The 19,197-nt window shown below is 40.5% G+C and overlaps 1 protein-coding gene across 18 annotated transcripts in view; it reads right to left on the reverse strand.

The window, feature by feature from the left end:
* PCDH15 (protocadherin related 15) overlaps positions 1 to 19,197 on the reverse strand; it is a gene marked incomplete at its 3' end in the record, with an annotated part of 626,354 nt that overhangs the window by 138,659 nt on the left and 468,498 nt on the right. For all 18 annotated transcript variants that reach the window (XM_081912931.1, XM_081912944.1, XM_081912932.1 and 15 more), the window contains 4 exons: positions 13,356 to 13,549; positions 10,078 to 10,210; positions 8,069 to 8,148; positions 3,441 to 3,534 (listed from right to left, as the gene is read on the reverse strand). In XM_081912931.1, the coding sequence (XP_081769057.1) occupies positions 3,441 to 3,534; positions 8,069 to 8,148; positions 10,078 to 10,210; positions 13,356 to 13,549 (501 nt within the window). The remainder of the gene's footprint in view (positions 1 to 3,440; positions 3,535 to 8,068; positions 8,149 to 10,077; positions 10,211 to 13,355; positions 13,550 to 19,197) is intronic.

Raw genomic sequence — 19,197 nt, forward strand, 5'->3', positions numbered from 1 at the left:
CTACATACACTGATAGCCTTGTATAAATGATACCCTGATCAAGCAAGGGAGATCTGCCATGCATAAGGTTTCCAAACATGCACACTTGGATGTGTATCTACATCTGCACAACAGTGCTCATTTGGACCCCACTGAATGAACGGGATCATCTTTTGAAGTAAAGATGGGGATCTGCATTCCCTTTCAGAGCCACTAGCTAATTAAAAGACGCCTGCTTCTTGGGAGAAAAGCGATGACAAACCTAGACAGCATCTTAAAAACCAGAGACATCACCTTGCCGACAAAGGTCTGTATAGTTAAAGCTATGGTTTTCCCAGTAGTGATGTATGGAAGTGAGAGATGGACCATAAAGAAGGGTGATCGCCGAAGAATTGATGCCTTTGAATTATGGTGCTGGAGGAGACTATTGAGAGTCCCATGGACTGCAAGAAGATCAAACCTATCCATTCTTAAGGAAATCAGCCCTGAGTGCTCACTGGAAGGACATTTCGTGAAGCTGAGGCTCCAATACTTTGGCCACCCCATGAGAAGAGAAGACTCCCTGGAAAAGACCCTGATGTTGGGAAAGACTGAGGGCACAAGGAGAAGGGGATTACAGAGGACGAGATGGTTGGACAATGTTCTTGAAACTACCAACATGAATTTGACGAAACTGCGGGAGGCAGTGGAAAACAGGAGTGCCTGGAGTACTCTGGTCCATGGGGTCACGTAGAGTCAGACACGACTAAACGACTAAACAACAACAACAGACTGTCCTACTATACCATTACTCCAATCTCCAAGCAATATGAGATTCCAGGGGGGTTAAGAAAGGGAATATCCTGAACATGCACACTTGGATGCTACATCCTACTGATGGAAAGCTCAATACATTCCTCTTTTACTTTATGTATTGGAGCTACAGGCTGAAAATAGAGTGCAGTAATTAGAAGCAAAGATGCAAATGTGACCTTTCCCATGAAAAGGTGTAACTACAGTGACAGTTAACTAGCCAAGATGAAGCAACTGAAGCAGGAGCTCCCATACTGTACCTCATTACAGTCTTGCTGATGCTCCTATAAATGCAACTGCAAGTCTTAGAAATTTGCATATTTTTTTTCTGCTCACCAAACATTCTGTTTAAAATGAAATAAAGGTAAAAGTACTAAAATCCAAGTGCTAATATACGGAAGGTTGCACCTTGGACAGATTCCCCCACCCCACCCCTTGAGTTATATCTTCATTAGAGAAAACTCTTTGTGCACTAAACAGAGAAGGCATGCAAAGTCCCTAGATGGAAGATGCATATACTGTATGATATGTTTATTTTTGTTTTTCTCATGTAGCATTTTCCTTTCCACAAGAATATCCACAAGAAAATAATGAAATAAAAATGTGAAATCTACATGGACTTTGCAGGAAAGTTCAATGAACAACAGGACAGAATCTAGCCTGTTGCTCATTGCTTACTTGACAAAATCCTTACTTGAGTTGTTTGGTATTCCAATCCCCACTCCCACCCTGGGGAGTATCTTCCCAAAGATAGAGAGAGAAAAAAAGACATCAAAATAATCTTCCTTATGGGCTTTCCACAGACAGGCACAGAACAGGGATTTGGTAGATTGGGATCATAGAGCCAGTGGAGAAAAAATAACATTTCAAGGCTAAGGATGAAAGGTTTAGGTAAAGGATTGTGCCATTTGTCAGCCAAGAAGCTTTGCCTGAGGCTGGTTTGCCCAGGCATCCTTTACCAAGTGATGAATTCAATGTGTGATAAGACATCATAGATCTTACAGCATGGAAAGAGCTATCACATTTTCTCACAATTGCATTCAGTAACAGGGTATAGGTAGAAGGAGTAACAGCGAATAGGTAGAACACCATGTGGGAGCTGAAGGTCAGAAAACCATCTTGGCAGGCTGGGACAGAGGCACAGAGATTAAGTTTAGGATGCCTTGGAAAGCCAGTGATGCACTGCTGGGGAAACAAGACCCCCTTGAATTGTGAATGCTGTAAACTCTGCATTCCCTACCTTGAAAGCTTCTGGTGTAAATATGTGCAATATAAACCATATGTCTTAAAGACAGTCTCTGCCACATCTTAATTCCCTGCAGAAGCATGACCCTGAGTGAGTGCCTAGAACTCCCATGGAATCTTGCTACTTCTCAGCAGAGATTGGGGGTGGCATAGAACCTTTGCAATATTACACATGTGAGCCAGCCTGTAGTCTCCAAAGTGCAGAATGAAATGTTATGGCAGACACAAGCGTACTTTCAAAACAGCAGCATTGTGTGACATTATCATGCTGTAATCCTCCCTGGGTCCACTCCACTGGCTGCAGCTTTGTGAGATAGGGAAACATAATATCGTGTATTGAGTATCCCTTGATTTTCAAGAGGAGAACAAGACACAACATTGCCATGTTTTTATGGCAGTCCTCTGTCATTCATAATATATAATTCCTCTCTAAGCTTGCCTCCTTATGGACACTTGTATCTAAACACAGCACATGAATTTCACTGTTAAGAGAATAGTATCGGTTTACTAGCAACTCATTGCTCATAAATGCTTTCATTATTTAATTTTAGCACTATAAACACTACCAAAATCTTACATTATAAGCAACAGTTCAATTCCCCAAAACGATGCTTCATTTACAGTAGCAAGTATGAACTACTAGCACATTTCAGGAAGAAGTGGAACCATGATCCAAAGAAAGACTACTATCCAGGATATGTTGACGTCATTTAAGAGAAATGTAGTATTAGGCAGTAAATGGAAGATTACCTCTTAGTATTAAGAAAGATCACTTGTCACTAGCAGTCAATTACATCATCATTGATAACAAATAATGTAAGAAAACAAAACCTCCTAACATCTCAAGAGCTAACCTAATTTGTAAAAAAATGTTCTCTATACCATAGCTAGTGGAAGAAAACATTTGATACAGTTTTCCTTATGATTTGTCACACAACATTTTCAAAATGATTTCCCCAGTGCTAGGGGGGAAATTGAACCAACTATATCTGCCATGTGCAAAGTCTCTGTAGAGATTCTGGCAAAATGTTTTTATATGGCACAACAAGTATCTCAGGTTACGAGTGCAAAGGAAAATGTTCAAAAATGATATGTGAGAGACTTGGGCAGTGTCCTGGCCTCAGGGAGCTGGAACAGCCATAAGATGTCCCCCCATGGGATGTCCCTCGCAGTTGCAGTGTCTGTACTGGCCATAAAAAAAAACAATGGGAGGTCAGAGGATGTGACACAAATCATTTCAGTTGCAGCTCTATTTCCAAAACAGCACATTGGAGGCATTGGCACAAAACCTCCCAAAATAAAGGGAAATTACTGAGGGTTATAGACAGTTTAACAAAGACTTGCCCTGTTTTGGCTGCGCTGCTCTCAGTGCCCAGTTGTTCAGGTCTCAGAAACTTGTTTTTATATTTCTACAAGAAACCTACCCCATCTGGTCGGCCATCTGAGGCTGTAACAATCAAAATGTAGCGATCGGTGCTTTCTCTGTCTAAAGGCTTTCCTAAGGCTAGAAGTCCGGATCTAGCAATAAAACAAACATGTATGTTACATCAAAATATGGCTCCTGAAAATTGACAAGCACTGTTTATATGCCGCTGGGTTGGTTGCATTAGTGAATACTTCTCATTGTGATCCAAAGCAAAGCAAAAAGTGATTTTTTTAAAAAAAAACATCCAAGTTTTCCTCTGTAAAAACTGCAGACAAGTACTTTCTACTTTGTTTTCACATTAAAAAATAAAACAAACCACAAACCGCTAAGTGCTAGGAATAGACCAAAACTATTCTCACGGAGGAAGTTACAAGGCAAGTATGTTTTTTTCATTAACTTCTGCTGATGCAGAAGATCAGAACTCTCAATTCAGGGACATCTTTATTATACCATTGTGAGTAAACTATATACTTTCCTTATAGCTTACCTAATTTGGCAATATAAGCAGCAAAACAATTGTGGCTTTCACACACAACCAGTCACAATAGAAATCTGAATTCATGATCAACTTTTCAGGCAAAAGGTTCACAGCAGACAATGGGTGTGAACAATCCACTTTCTCTGTGCAGCTACATACTGAGTTATTTGTATTACTGGCTAGCAGACATTTCCACATGGTGCTATACGTGGGGAAAGGGTTTCCCTATTCCCATATTTCCATTTTGCTCGACCCCTATCTGCAGAAGATATGAGAAACTGGCACAGCATGGGAAAACCGTAATTGGTTCTTTAAGAGCTATCTGACACTGATGTGCCATGCCACAATGGCCTTTGGAGGTGGAGAGCATGTCCAGTTACTTCCAACTTCATTTTAGCTTTTAAAGGATGCCCCTGGACATAGGATTGTATTTCAAGCCTCTCCGATCTGCTTGATCATCTGAGAAGTGATTGGTTGTGGCATCCAAATACTAGAATTAAGTATTTTGTTTCTCTCCATTCCTGTTCTGAATTCAATGGCTCCCATTATCCTAAGGTCATCTGAGTTCACTGGAAGCAGAGACAAACTGCTCTACATCAGTCAGTTCTAAGGCATGTATATGCTGCAGCATCATTTCACCACCAAGTTTCTTCTAATTCTAAAAGTTTGCATACATAACATAGACATGCCCTTCTGTCCCAGGAACATCAAAGTGCAATGGAGATGCCATGTAGGCTCCTACAACATGATCTGGCTCTTCTGACATCAGCTCCCGTCTCCTAAAGGGAGCACTGGCCCTAGATTACCAACAGTGCATTTTAAAACTCTTTTATTCTGAAATCAGAAGAAGCCTTGAAATGAGAAGATCAGTGCTGTGTTTATATTTTATTTCTATTTTTTGCTGTTAATTAGGTGCTAGTTAATTAATCAGTAATACAGTGGTACCTCAGTTTAAGAACAGTCTGGTTTATGAACGATTAGGTTTACAAACTCCGCAAAACCAAAATAAGTGTCTTGATTTGAGAACTTTACCTCGCTCTAAGAATGGAATCTGAACAGTGGAAGGGCACTGGCGGTGGGAGGCCTCATTAGGGAAAGCGTGCCTCGGTTTAAGAATGGTTTTGGTTTAAGAACGGATTTCCGGAATGGATTAAGTTCGTAAACTGAGGTACCACTGTACCAGAGTTGCAATATTAGACCTACAGGAGGACTAATCAGGGAAGGTCTGCTGGGTCCTATCCTACCCCTACCTGGTCTCCTTTTCCTAGCCAATAAGAGTGGGTGGGTTTTTTGTTTTTTTTACTACAGCAGTTTGTTTGTCCTGTAAGATACCTGCCTGATTGCAGGGGCTGATTGCAGTGTGGGGTATTGTTTGATTCCTGGCTGAGTAGATAGAGCTGGGTGTGAGTGTGCCTCCAGAGCCTGCCTCAGTATAGACTCTGCCATAGGTCACCCTTGAAATGGCCACATCAAGGGGGTCCCATATATTGACTGATGATTTCCCCTTGCCCCACCCCATAGGCCAGGTACTGTGGGTGACAGACAGGCCTGTGACCCTTATCCAAGGTAAAAGATTGTGCTCTCACAAAGTTTGGTTTGGTAGGTTTTCTTCTGAGGGAGACAGAGGAAACAGCGTGTTATAGTGGTTATTACCTTTGGCCTGACAGTGCACGATGCTCCTACTACTAGGCCTTAGTATATAATCGATGAACTTAATTTCCCAATTGCATGTAGTGATGCCATATGATGGTGCTGCAATGTGCCTAGGTAGGCAAGGAAGCAGGAAGTTGTGAAGATGTGCCCCCAATATCAGTAGTAGTGGGCAGGGGAAGGTGCAGCTGGATCGGAGGGGCTGAGCATGATATCAGGGAAGACCTAGATGTTTGGTTCCTGTTCCTGATTTTAGTCCTGCCACTTCTCTGGTAGCTTTTCAGCACCTGCTTCAAACATTTTTGTTCAGTCAAGCCCCTTCATGCCTTACTGCCTTACTGATTTCTTTAAAGTTTTTAATGACTTGTTTTGATTGGCATTAAAATTATTTCATGTAAAATATAAACAAAACACTTAGAGGTTTCATTACAATCAAGCTGCTTAGAGATTTTGTTAAATAAATAAAATGGATTAAGTAGTTATGTTGGTTCATAGCAGAAATGGAGTACTTCTGTTTTCTTACAGCTCACTAGAGAGAACCTGTCATAATATTATACTGCATGTTCTGAACATGGATGCTCTACAGAGCATCTCTACTATACTTGCTTCTAGGGACTGCATGAATAACTACTGTATGTATTCAAATGCAAATATTGCCCATTACTTTCATTGGAATAACCTGGAAATATGAATGCCTTTTGTAACTTTTAATGAGTGCACACAGAAAAGCATATTATAAAGTAGTGCTAGCTGGAAGTTAGTTGGCTCAGACATTTGGGGGGCGGGGGTGGAGGGGTGGAGAGGGGATGGCATTTTGGTAAATTTTCTGAAGTTGCAGAGAGAGAAATTTCTAGCATTTTTCAGAGAAAGCGTTTCCCATGATAGATATGAGACAGAAAGCTACAGTCACTCATTTTTAAAATAACTAGTAAAAAAAATAAGCTGGCCATGGAGGCAGACATCTTTCCTTTTGTAAAGGAAGTCAAAAACAAAATACCCCTGGGTAATTCCTACTGGACTATTTTGCCAATGAGAAATGCTGTCAGGAGCAGCTCCTTTATCTCTCAAAGAAATCTTTTTTGCCAGTTAAGTGAGAGGCATTTTCAGCCCAGTCTCATTCAAAAGTAGATGCTGCTCTCAACTTTTGATGGTTTATGCATTTGCAAACTGCCAGCTACCTGGTGCAACAGTTTCCACAGCCAGACCCCAATATGTATACCATATTTTTCGCCCTATAGGACACACTTTCCCCCCTCCAAAAATGAAGGGGAAATGTGTGTGCGTCCTATGGGATGAATGCAGGTTTCGCACAGCTGTCCGCAAGGCGCGGGAGCCGGCGCTGGGCTCCCGTGGCTTGTGGAGAGTTGCCTGCATGCTGAGGCCTGGGCGCGCTGAGCTCAGCGCGCCCAGGCTTCGAGCTTTGCGCAGCTCTCCGCAAGCCGTGGGAGCCCAGCGCCGGGCTCCCACGGCTTGCGGATAGTTGCCTGTTCTGGGGGCTGGTGTCGGGGGAAGCTCGGGCTTCCCCCGCCCCGCGCCTGGAGAAAAAAATAATTTCCCCCCCTTTATCCCCCCCCCCAAAAAACTAGGTGCGCCTTATGGGATGGTGCGTCCTATAGGGCGAAAAATACGGTATATATTTTCCCCTACAATGGAAAGTAAATTGCATAGAAATAACAGAAAACAGGTTCAGGATAATAATCTGCAGTGGCAGAAGCATACCATCAACCTGAGGAATGGAAAAGTTCCTAGATTATTGCAGCATCCTCTGTTTTTAGTATGTTGCTTATATCCGCATTCACACTGGTGAACAAATGTCTTAGTACATGAGCTTTGAGAACATAATGATAAGACCCTTGCTTGCTCTTTTCCTAATTTCTGAGAGGGGGAAACCTTCCCTCAATATATCCTTCTTTCTCCATTTACTGCAATTAATATTCAAGCAAATAATAGCTTTGCAAATGACAGGCCCTTAAAGGAAAGGTTTTCACTATTTCTGGTACATATGCTTTCAGTGTTCCAGGGCTTTTCTTTTCACTAATTAAGGTGGCATCCATTTAGGAAGAATGCTAAAAGCTTTCTCAGTTAGTAATGCCTGGAATGTCTGGTGCTGAATTCAGACAATGGGCCCAAAAGGTCTTCCTTTTCATTAAAGTACATTTCATTTTTCCAGACAAGAAATGGTAAGTAAAAAAAAAAAAGTCACTGTCATTAGGAGAAACCTGGCAAGTCTAAAGGCTTCTAATTAATCCCAGGTCACTCATATAATGGAAGTTTCCATCTCAGTGGGTTTTACCTAGTCAAACATTTAAAATAAATAAATGGTCTCGGGTGTACAATTTCAAAGTTCAGTACCATTCACAGAGCTCCCATTAGTGTCTGAGAGCTCAAATTCAAACAGCTGAATACCTCCGATTAGAAGCTGTGTTATTTGCACACAATCTGCATATTCATTTGGGCTGGGAAGTTGAAAATTCAGCCATAAGGGTTATTCTACTTACGTTCGAGAAAGGTTAAATACTTGCTGAGGATCTCCATTCTGTATGACGTATGTTATGGGGTCACCCTCTCGGTCAGTTGCCTTCAGAAGAACAACAGAGAAAAAGTGACATGTTACAGATTGCAATGGCTTCTTTTTTTTATTAGGAATTTTTTAAAAAACAAAAACAAAGAACAAATCCTGAGTAGTGATGGGCAACACATTTTAAATGCTAATCAACTCATTCATAACAATTAAACATTTGACAGCTTTAACTCTAGATCAACTGATTGTATGTGTTTGTCCCCCTCTAGAGAGTGTCTGCATTTTGGCTTCATGGAGAGTGTGCTCTCATAAGCATGGTAATTGCTTATTGGAATTTCAGGAAATTAGAGTATTTGCATACTTAAGCTTTAATCAACAATGACTGACAGAACGAGAGGTAATAAAGAGGTTTTCGGCGGGCAGTAAATTCTCCAGCTAATTTTCAAAATAACTCAGTAGGGATTATTTATTACTGCATTCCTTAAAACAAATAGGATTGCTCCATTTAAATATTGCACCTATTTGGGCCCTTCTTAAAATATGCAGTATTAAAAATTATACTGGACAATAATCAGTTTGAAAAGAATGAAGAGATTATTAGACAATAACATTAATAAAACAGATCCAGGTGGTATTGAAGACTGATTTTCTAGATCCATTTCAATTAGGGTTTTGGCCTGTCTTTGGCACAAAAACTGCCCTGGTTGCCTTATATAATTACTTCTGCTGGGAGAGAGACGAAGCAATACGTCCCTGTTAATCCTCCCTGACCTCTTGGCATCTTTCAATACCATCAATACCTCTTAGAGAGGCTATCTAAAGGGGGGGGCAGTTGTATCTGATTTAAGAATATAATACACAATCCAGTTCTGAAGTTAAGCATGTGCTTAACTATCACCCATTTAAATCAATGTGATAGAGCAGTGCTTAACTTTGGCTGTATTTCTAAGTATAAAAAAGAAATGTTTTGGTTCCACAGTTTTTAAAAACAACAACAAATAAATAAGAACACAGTGGTTCTCCCCACCCCCCAAACGACCACACTTATTTTTTAATTTCAGGTGTCAAATCTCTGTAAAATTATAAAAGTACACCTCATACGTATTACTATTATGGAGCTGGAAGCTTAAAAACACTGTGTAACATTATCTACTATTGCATACGTATTAACATTTCACACCTTTAAACAGCTGCAAATGAAGATCCTAAACATCTGTATGACAAAAGCTGTTATGTTGAATGAATGAATTTCATTTAAGACAAATTAGAGCAACAATTTTCAGAGGTTTAGCAAGGATTCCGCAATGAAAAAATATCTATAATGATGGGTAAGCTACTCTAAAAGTCCACTAGTCCATCACTGTTGTCCGCTACAAAATGGAGCCAAAGGAGACTGCTGGCTCTGTTCCAGGAGGCACTTTCAAATCCATGATGGGAAACAATGAGATCCAAGAAGCCCAACCAACACTTTACGTGAAGTGAACATGCACCTCAGAAGTGCCTGAGATGTACATGCAGAGGTTTCTCAGCAGGCAAACCAATAAGAAAAGGGTTAAATGGCAGCAGAAAACCCATACTATAGAGTAGGGTCCCAAACTCGGTCTCCAGCTGTTTTGGACTACAATTCCCATCATTCCTGACCACTGGTCCTGCTAGCTAGGCGTGATGGGAATCATAGTCAAAAAACAGCTGGAGACCCAAGTTTGGGAAACCCATGTTACAAAGCAATGATGGGGAACTTGTGACCCTGCAGCCATTGTTGGAGTACAACTCCCATAACCCTAACCATTAGCTGCATTGTCTGGGGCTGATGGGAGTTGAAGACCATCACTTGTAGGGCCACAGATTCCCTACGCCGCCACCCCCACGCTATAAAGTAGTATTTGTCCAGAACAGACCCTGAAAACAGCAAGTAGCTAGGATCAAGACCATCACATCCATAAGCAGAAAGAGTTCTGTATATGCTTACATTGAAGCATTCTGTACCTGCAAATTTAGCAAAATGGCACCAATTCTCATGGCCTCACTAAGTTCAAGACTGTACATCTGCTGGGGAAAGCGGGGTGGGCTCTGATTATTTGGAGGAAGAACCTCAATGTAAACAGTAGTGATGGAGCTCCTGCAAAGACAATGGAACAAACAAAACCCAGTCAAAATCATCATCATCATCATCATCATCATTATTATTGGAAAAATCTTTACACCACACTGCACACTTTGGCAATAAGCACTCAACATTTCTTCTGAACCTTTGGGTTGCATCCCTGCAATTCTTTGCATCTGATGCATCTGACACAAGGTGTTAACAGGGCAGAAAGATTAGTGTTTAATTACATTTTAATCATTGTATTTTCTATGTTTTTAGCTTGCTCTGCTTTATCTGTGTAAGCTACCTTGAGTCCTGGACTAGGAAAAAGGAAGGATAAAAATAATTTTAATCATAATCATTATAAAGAATATTCAAAAATTATTTCCTTTTTATACTGGCCACTTTAGTTGATTTCACTTCATGGTTTTTCTTTTCTTTTTTCTTTTGGATGGGGTGAATAAACATCTAACTGATCTAAGGATTAAAATGGTAAAGGGACCCCTGACCATTAGGTCCAGTCGTGACTGACTCTGGGGTTGCGGCGCTCATCTCACTTTACTGGCCAAGGGAGCCTGCGTACAGCTTCCAGGTCATGTGGCCAGCATGACTAAGCTGCTTCTGGCGAACCAGAGCAGTGCATGGAAATGCCGTTTACCTTCCCGCCAGAGCAGAGCAATGCCGTTTACCTTCCCGCCAGAGCAGTACCTACTTGCACTTTGACGTGCTTTCGAACTGCTAGGTTGGCAGGAGCAGGGACTGAGCAACAGGAGCTCACCCCGTCATGGGGATTCGAACCGCTGACCTTCTGATCAGCAAGTCCTAGGCTCTGTGGTTTAACCACAGCCACAATACCACCTGTGTCCCTATAGATCTAAAAGATTAAGAAGCTATTAATTATGCATAAATAAATAAGCTATTTAGATCTCTGGGGTGATAGGGGGAAAAAGGTGACTTGAAATTCCTTTCATCTGACCAACTTGGTGGAAACACTTTTGTTTTGTTTTTAAAGAAAACCATGAATATTTTCTTAAGGCTACAAAAGAATAGTATGGGTGACACAATGCCTTAGAGTGCTATGCTGAATATTGAAATTTGCTTCTTAAATGGCATCAACAAAAAACAAAACAGATAAAGTATAGTCTTATAAATGCAGGGATGGAAAAAGTAAAGCCTGAAGGACGTGTGTACCACACTCAGTGAATTTGTCATAGTCTATGAATTTATTATAGAACCCGGAGGGCAATGACTTTCATTTAAATCTTCTGGCCCTTGCATTTGCAATGATACATTAGAAAATGTGATGGCAACAATATTAAATGACTGGGAACAGCAGCAGCAACAACAACATCAAAATAAGCTGAGTTAAAAGTTTAAATGCCTGTGGATTTTGAGCCTATATACCACTATTTTCCAATGATAATGCAGAGTTCTTCACATTTAAATGCAACTGTAGGTCTGAACAGATGATAGCTTTTAGTAAATACTGTATACTGGACACATGGACGGGGAGATGGGCCTGCATTTGTGAGTCCCATTCCCTATGTCCACTGGCTCTGCCACCAACGTTAACACATTCAGTGGACCATCAGAAAGGATAGCCTATGTATATATCCTTGTACGTACCTCAGTTCTCCACCCAATCAGGTCAATGGCTTACGTATCTTGGCTCTCCTTTCTGGTGGCTGTTGAAGGTGGTGACATCCACAGTTCTACTCCTGCCTCCACACATAAGCCATACCTGTGGAGGACTAATGACCAAACATCCCTACAGTTGCAATTAAAGAGTGAAGACGTTCTCCATAGAGTGAATAGCTTGGTTTTGCCCACTTAGGGGCTATTTTGGTGATATTTCACATCTATGCCTGATGGTATTTAGAATGGTTCTTTGTCTCACCTGGTTCTTCCTAAATCTGAAAGGTAACATTCAAACCAGGAGGAGAGAAAGTCCCTCTCCTGCCTCTCACACTGCATGGAGAAGTGAAGGGCGGGAGCGAAGTGTCACCCAAACAGGGCATGGAAAGGTTTAGGAGTATCTGTTTTAGTCTGTTGTGTTTTCTTTTTATTTGTCTTACAACTGAGTAGCCACACTTCCTTAACTGGTCTCTATTTGTTTCTCCAGCTTTGCTTTTCTGAACTTTTGTGGTGCTAAGATGGCCAATTTATATCTTTTTGCCAACACAGTGGTAGCCTTGGCATATACATTCCCAGAAACATGTAATACACATTCCAGAATGGATTGGGCTGACAATGAAATTTCATTTAATTTCAAAATGGATCTGACCTCACTTAAAGTTGCTCTGTTATGTGGAATGTCTCCCCTCAGGTATATACACTGTCACATTTAAAGTGGGGAAACACCTGCAAATTATGACATGCAAATCAGGCTTAAGGGCCCTCAGCTATTCTATTCAAACCTGAAGTGTTCTGTGAGTTAAAATCAACCTTTGTTTTGTTTTGCTTCTGCCAAGTTGGTATGAGAAAATCGCCTCTTTCTACTCTACGCTTCCCAGATCTAACAAGTAGGAGATTAGAAACTGAATGACTTTGCTAGTGCAAATGTAGGTTTCCATGGAGTGTATTTCATTGCTTGTCCGGTGTTTGCACAGCTTGCAATTTGTGCTCCAAATTGAGCTGAGGCACACTATAAGATTGTATCATCTGGATAAAAGGTTACCTCCAGCTCAGCGATCCTTTCATTCCAGGACATTTGGATATACTACCTTTGCATGATAGTTGACAATTTACAGAACAGACAACTACTTTTGCCTTCATTGCTTTGCTTTCTCTCCTCCTTTCTCTCATTCTCAGTTTCTTAAACAAGCACACACTACAAATATGGATGGAGCAAACTTAAACATACTAGAATTTACTATAATAATGCTACTGCTACTACTAATGCTACTACTACTAATGCCCAATCAACATATTACGGTGCATATATCTGTGTGCTGGATATATACTAATTTCATGAATGAGCCTCAACAGTTCAGATATAAAGGCTTCTTTTGAATAGCATGCTTAGCAAACAACCGACTGAAGTGCCTTTTCTAAAGAAACCAAATCACAGGCGTCATGTTTCTTTGATGACTGATCCTTTACACCTTCTACTCATTATAGTGCAGAAAGGTTAATTTCTCAGCTATGGAGAAAAATATTTAATTATAATATTAATTACCTTCTCTGTGCAAGAGGAGCACTGTCAGATGCTTTGACAGTGAGGGCATAGGAACGTCCTACCACCAATTCAATTCCTGGAGCAATAGTGATAAGGCCCGTTTGCTCATTGATCACAAAGTCTCCCGGATCTCCAGCCAGGATTTCATATGTGATCCGCCCATTTGAACCTTCATCGGCATCCATGGCAGTGAGCTGCAATTGAAAATTAGAATTAAATTTTTGTTTCCCCTTAGGGTTGCTGCTTGAATGACAGGAAACCCAATTTCAATTGCTGTCAAAATAAAGAGATTATTTTCTGTGTGAGGCATCAAACAATCATGAATCAAATATGGACACCCTGTGATATAGGATGAAGCATAAACTACATTATAGAAAGCATGAACAGCAGCAGCAGCAGATCACTTAACCCAAGATGTTCCAGAACATCTTTTGGTGCTGGTGTGGTGGGTGGATTAGCTCCATGGGTGCATTTGCGCCACACTGACCTTTCCCCTCACAGTAAACAGTTGGGAGGCCATCTGCTGGGAGGTCATCAAAGAACCTCCATCCCACCACACAGTCCATTATTGTTGTACACCTATCTCTAAAACTGTGCAGAAGGGAGTCAGTTTCACCCTTCTCTTCCACTTCTGAGCCTCTCTAATTTCAGTTCTGAACCAGACAGAGACATGACACCTACAAAAATACTGATCTATCAGGCTGCATACTGATGTACTTGAAAATAGAAAGGCTGTTTGCTGACAGCGAGCTGTGCTTTCACCTGCCTTTATTCCTGAATTGAGACATATATACAGCATATCAATCTATTCCTGACGGCTTCTTTCTGAACACTCCTCATGCTTCATGCAGGATGTCTGCTTTTTATTTCATTTTCAAAGCAACTGGTATAATTATCAAATTACAGATGTGCTTGGCAGGCACTTTTTTAAAACACCCCCCTTAAAACACACACACTCCTTCAACAAAGCACGGGGAAAGGAGGTGGCCCCATAACTAATACAATGATTGTTAGCATTATTCACAGGCCTGGTGAGAAGGGTAGGTGGCTTTATGACTGACACAGGAGCTGTCCAATAAGTCCTCCTTTGAGTAAGAAGACTGTATGTATGACACGACTTGTTGAGTTTGGTTCCAAACTGGGCTCTTCAGTTCACGTTTGTCTGTCTGTTTGTTCCTATCATAACCAGCTTCTTGAAAAACTATTACATAATCCCATTTACTTAGATCTCCGATAGGTATTTCTACATACTGGCCAAGTGTACAAGGTTTAGTGAGCCCCACACTGTGTGAGCAACAGCAGCCGTCGCCTTTTCCTTGCAGATAACACAGGAAGGGAGAGACACACAGCCCCCTTTGTGCACTGAATGTAAGCAGTACAATGCAACCCCCCCCCACAACAACCCTGTGAGGTAGGTTTGGTTGACTGGTTCAGAGTCACTCAGTTGGCTTAATGGATGAATGGTGATTTGATGCCTGGTCTCACAGGCACTCTGAAACACTACACCACACTGGCTGCTTTAAAGCTATGCAAGTTGATGGACATCACATATTGTGGGAGAGAATCCCACAGCTTAACTATATAATTGTATCACACCATTAGAATGGATTTTTACCACTTGAATAGATCCGCAGAGTGTTAAAGCACTGAAGTCAACTATTTGTTTCATTTTTATTGCTGAAAAGGAAATCTCTCAATTCATATATTCCTTTAATCATTTAGAAATTTCCCTGCAAAACTGCTCATAGTTGTTGACCTCATAAACGAATGTCCCTAATAAAGGTTGATGACAGCTTTAAAAAGTGTTATAATAACCTTCTCTAGATCAGCAGTAAAGGGGTTGGGGAAAAGATAAATAAGAGCTTCACACAAAATGCAAGTCCTAACCATTTAATTACATACTTGGAGCTCAGCCAAGTTTTAGTGCGACAACACGAAAAGGGAAACTGGTAGAATACACAAATACATAAATTAACAAGGTTAATTAAATTTACAAATGAAAGTGCTTTGAAATGCTAAGTCATCTGAATAACATTTTGGGGGTAAAAAGATGCCTGAAAGGGAGAATTAAAGTCAAAGAACTGTCACAGCACTCTATGATTTTGGAAATTCAAATTGCAGGTGGTTTTGGCTGATAGACTCCATAGTTTAGGTGTTTTGGGATGGGGGGGATTAACATCTAAAAGAGACTGAAAAAGGGATCCACTCTGCTCTTCCTATATATCTTCTTCATGCAGTAGCAGCAATTTTGTTCCATTTAAAATGTGCAGTGCTCACAAGCTGACAATGATAAATATGTTCTGTTAATGCTGAGGCAAAGACGTGATTCTCATTATGCAAATAGGAAGCTATAAGAAACCTTCATAGCATTGTGCCTTAACAATGCCATGTTGCTTTATTGGGATGCCAGTTCTGATCTGTTGCAATCATTTTGAACAAGGATTAGTTTAGTGGGACAAAACCCTTTTCAACCAGTGATGTTTTCCACCAAGATTTGGAAAAGCTAATAAGACACTCTGACTCCAGTCTGTCATGAACTAAAAGTTCAGGCAAATTGGTCTGACTCCCAAATGCCTAATGTGATTACTTCCTGCTGATCTAAACTGAAACCTGCAGTTGTCGTGTTCCAAATGGCTTTGCCTTCCAACCACCACCACACATGGAAATAGTGTTCCAGGCAAACAAATCCACTTCCCCAAAGTCATACACAATTAACATAAATTTACTCCAGCTACTCCTACAGTGTTATGACAATTACCATGTGGCACTGCAGCTGACACCTCTGGATTAATAAGCAAAACTCAGCCAGCCCACTGAATATGGTAGTTTTGTTTGTTCTCAGCCTCAGAATGTAATCCATTTACCAAGAGCTACAGTTTAAAAAGCTGGATATGAAAGTTTGGGAAAATGACATTGAAAGTTCCATGGAGGTGTGTCACCAGATAGTCAAATCAAGTAATTATAACCAAATCTTGAAAAAAGCTACATTCGTGCATAATAATTCAGCTTTTAGCCTATTCCCTCCCAGCTAGTCATTTCTAACTTTGATTCATAAAAAATCATCCTTAGCCACAAGCATATTTTTTTTAAAAAAAGCACTGAGAGATCTTTAAGCACTACAAAACAATTCCCGAATGAACGTTATACACAGATGCAACTCTTTCCCCACACTTGGAAAATAACTTCTAGCATGACTATTGCATATCTCCTTCACAGATTTGCTTTCGGAAAATGTAAGTACATAAGAGAAAGGCAAATTCTACCTGACATTGTTTTGGTGTCTTCCATTTCATTTTATTTTATTTCCAACTGCATGCTGACCATAGACCTGAAGCCTACAATTAACAGTGGTACCTCGGTTTAAGAACAGTCCTGTTTACAAATTATTCGGTTTACGAACTCTGCAAAACCAGAAGTAGTGTCCTAGTTTGCGAACTTTACCTTGGTCTAAGAACAGAATTATTTTTAAAAAAATAAAAAATGGAAGTAAAGAAGGAGGTGGTGTGAAACAAGGTGAGGCGGTAGAAGGGTAGAAAAGTCAGAGGAGTTGTGGCAGAAAATCAGATACATCCAAGGACATATGAGGTGGCAGGGAAGTATTTATAATACACAGGATCTCAGGATCCATTCTCACTTCAAGAAAGATGAATCCATTTTAACTCCTTCTCCAGACAGAGGTCAGGCACAGGGGATGGATAAGGAGAAAATAATTATCTCCATATCCTGAGGACTGTGAAAGCACTGAACCGCACAAGTTTCAAAATTGCAGTTGCAAAGGTTACTGTTAAGGTAAGAGGGAGAAAGGGAAGAACCCAGGATTCAATTGGCTGTAACCAATCAATGAGTAAATCAAACCCACCTACTTCTTCCCTGAACTCCGTCATTGATTGTGTGCACTCGTTCTTCCATTCCACATGGGAAAGAGCCAACAATTTCAAATATGGAAAGCCAGTGATTGGGGTTTTGAGGTCAGGCAGGGCTGAGTTTAGCAGACCCAGTGACTGCTTGGGGCACTAGGTTCAGAAGGTGCTTGTCACAGGCTGTTTACTCAGAAATCCACTTTGGAGATAAATCAAACTGAAAAAAGTTCACCTTCGCTTGTAAAGCTGGCTCTGTGTGGCCAGTGATGTGTTAAATTTTTATAGTTATTATTTGCAGGAAGATTTGCATCCGTAATCAGTCAGCAAGCTGTGTGTGGGACTGTGAGCAAAGCCACGTGTGCAAAATAATCCTAAATGACAAACTCACGAAATGGGTCCAAATTCAATAAGTTATTCAAAATGTAAACAAATGGAGAGAGATGTTGAGGATGTACCTCACTGGGTAGTCAGTTGGGCAAAAGGAGAAACATCTGTGGTGGCTTCAAGACAGGCAAAAGGCCCACCACGCCAACAGTCCCAACACCCTGACTTTCCATGGAGCACCAAAGATGGACAGAGGAAGTGTAAAGGAAAAGTCAGTTTGCACATACCACTTCTTCCAGATAAAGTAGGGCACTGGTGCATTGTCCAATGATCCTTAAAATCCTGTAGCCAGCTCTGCACATGGCAAACGCCATTGATTAATCCAACCCTAATGTTTTCCAAACATTTATCTTAAAAAGCTTTAAGGCCAATGCATCTGACAAATTACACACACGCCAGATAGCATACTGGAATAGGAACTGTCATTTTTGTAAGACAACTATATGCCACTCAAATTAAATGTTTTACTATCTCAGTAATGCAACTCAATTAGCAAATAGAAGGAGCCTTTCATCATGAATTATTGTCTAACTGCACAAACGCACTGAGGTCAGGGCTCTTTTTCTAACCTACTTCTTTTTATTGGAGTATCTGGTTTCACAGTCTAATCATGACTGACCTGGGCCATTTTCCTTTTGAAGCTATCGCAGCTGATTATCACTCGAAGGAGGCAAGGGTCCTTATAAGATTATACAGCAATTAGGAGGCAAATCAACAGAGTAGAACTGCATAATTTCCAAGGATGTATATTAAGATCTGTGTGATTATGACTGATATACAACCCTCCAATTAAAATTGTATGTTTCTTAATTAAGAGATGTGAAGCCCAATCCTTTACGTGTTTATTTGGAGGCATGTTCCTCTGTGCTTGGAGTCAGTGTTTTGGGATAGTAGCCAAATTCCTAAATCTTACAATTTCATATACAATAAAATCAGACATCTCATCTGATCCAAAATCCTTCCACCATCAAGCCCCCAAACTCAAGAAACCAACAGTTTAAAAGGAATTAGTATTTAAATACTAGGATGACATCCACACCATACATTTAAAGTACTCTTGTGCCACTTTAGCAGCCATGGTACCCCCCAAAGAATCCCGGGAACTGTAGTTTGCTAAGCAGCAGATCTCAGAGCTACAATTCGCAGAACCATTAACAAACTATAGCTCTCCAGATTCTGTTAATGTGTGCTTTAGACAAATGGTGTGAATATAGCCTAGATTAAAGGTTTCATGTGCGCTATCTTGCCAGGTAGGTTATAAGCATTGCAATCCTAAATGTCATTCGTCCTTGAAGAATGTTTTAATTTGAGGTAAATGGAGATCTGCCAAAACAAGTGCGTTTAACACATATCAAATTAATAATTTCTTACCTGAATCAACTACTCTTTATAGCAGTCCAAAAGCCCAAAGCAGATTTATACTCTAACTGTAATGGGAATGCATATTTTGAAATTCAATCCAGATAGCAGAACTACAAACTTTTGAAAAATATAAAAACAGGATATTTAAGCTCACTGCAGTCATCATTGCTATAAGTACATTTTCAGGGCTGGCCAGATATATTTTACTGAGAAGTAAGTGATGCTTGTGGTAGGGC

The sequence above is a fragment of the Podarcis melisellensis genome, assembly GCF_964234715.1.
Source record: "Podarcis melisellensis genome assembly, chromosome: 5".
Classification (NCBI taxonomy): Eukaryota; Metazoa; Chordata; class Lepidosauria; order Squamata; family Lacertidae; genus Podarcis; species Podarcis melisellensis.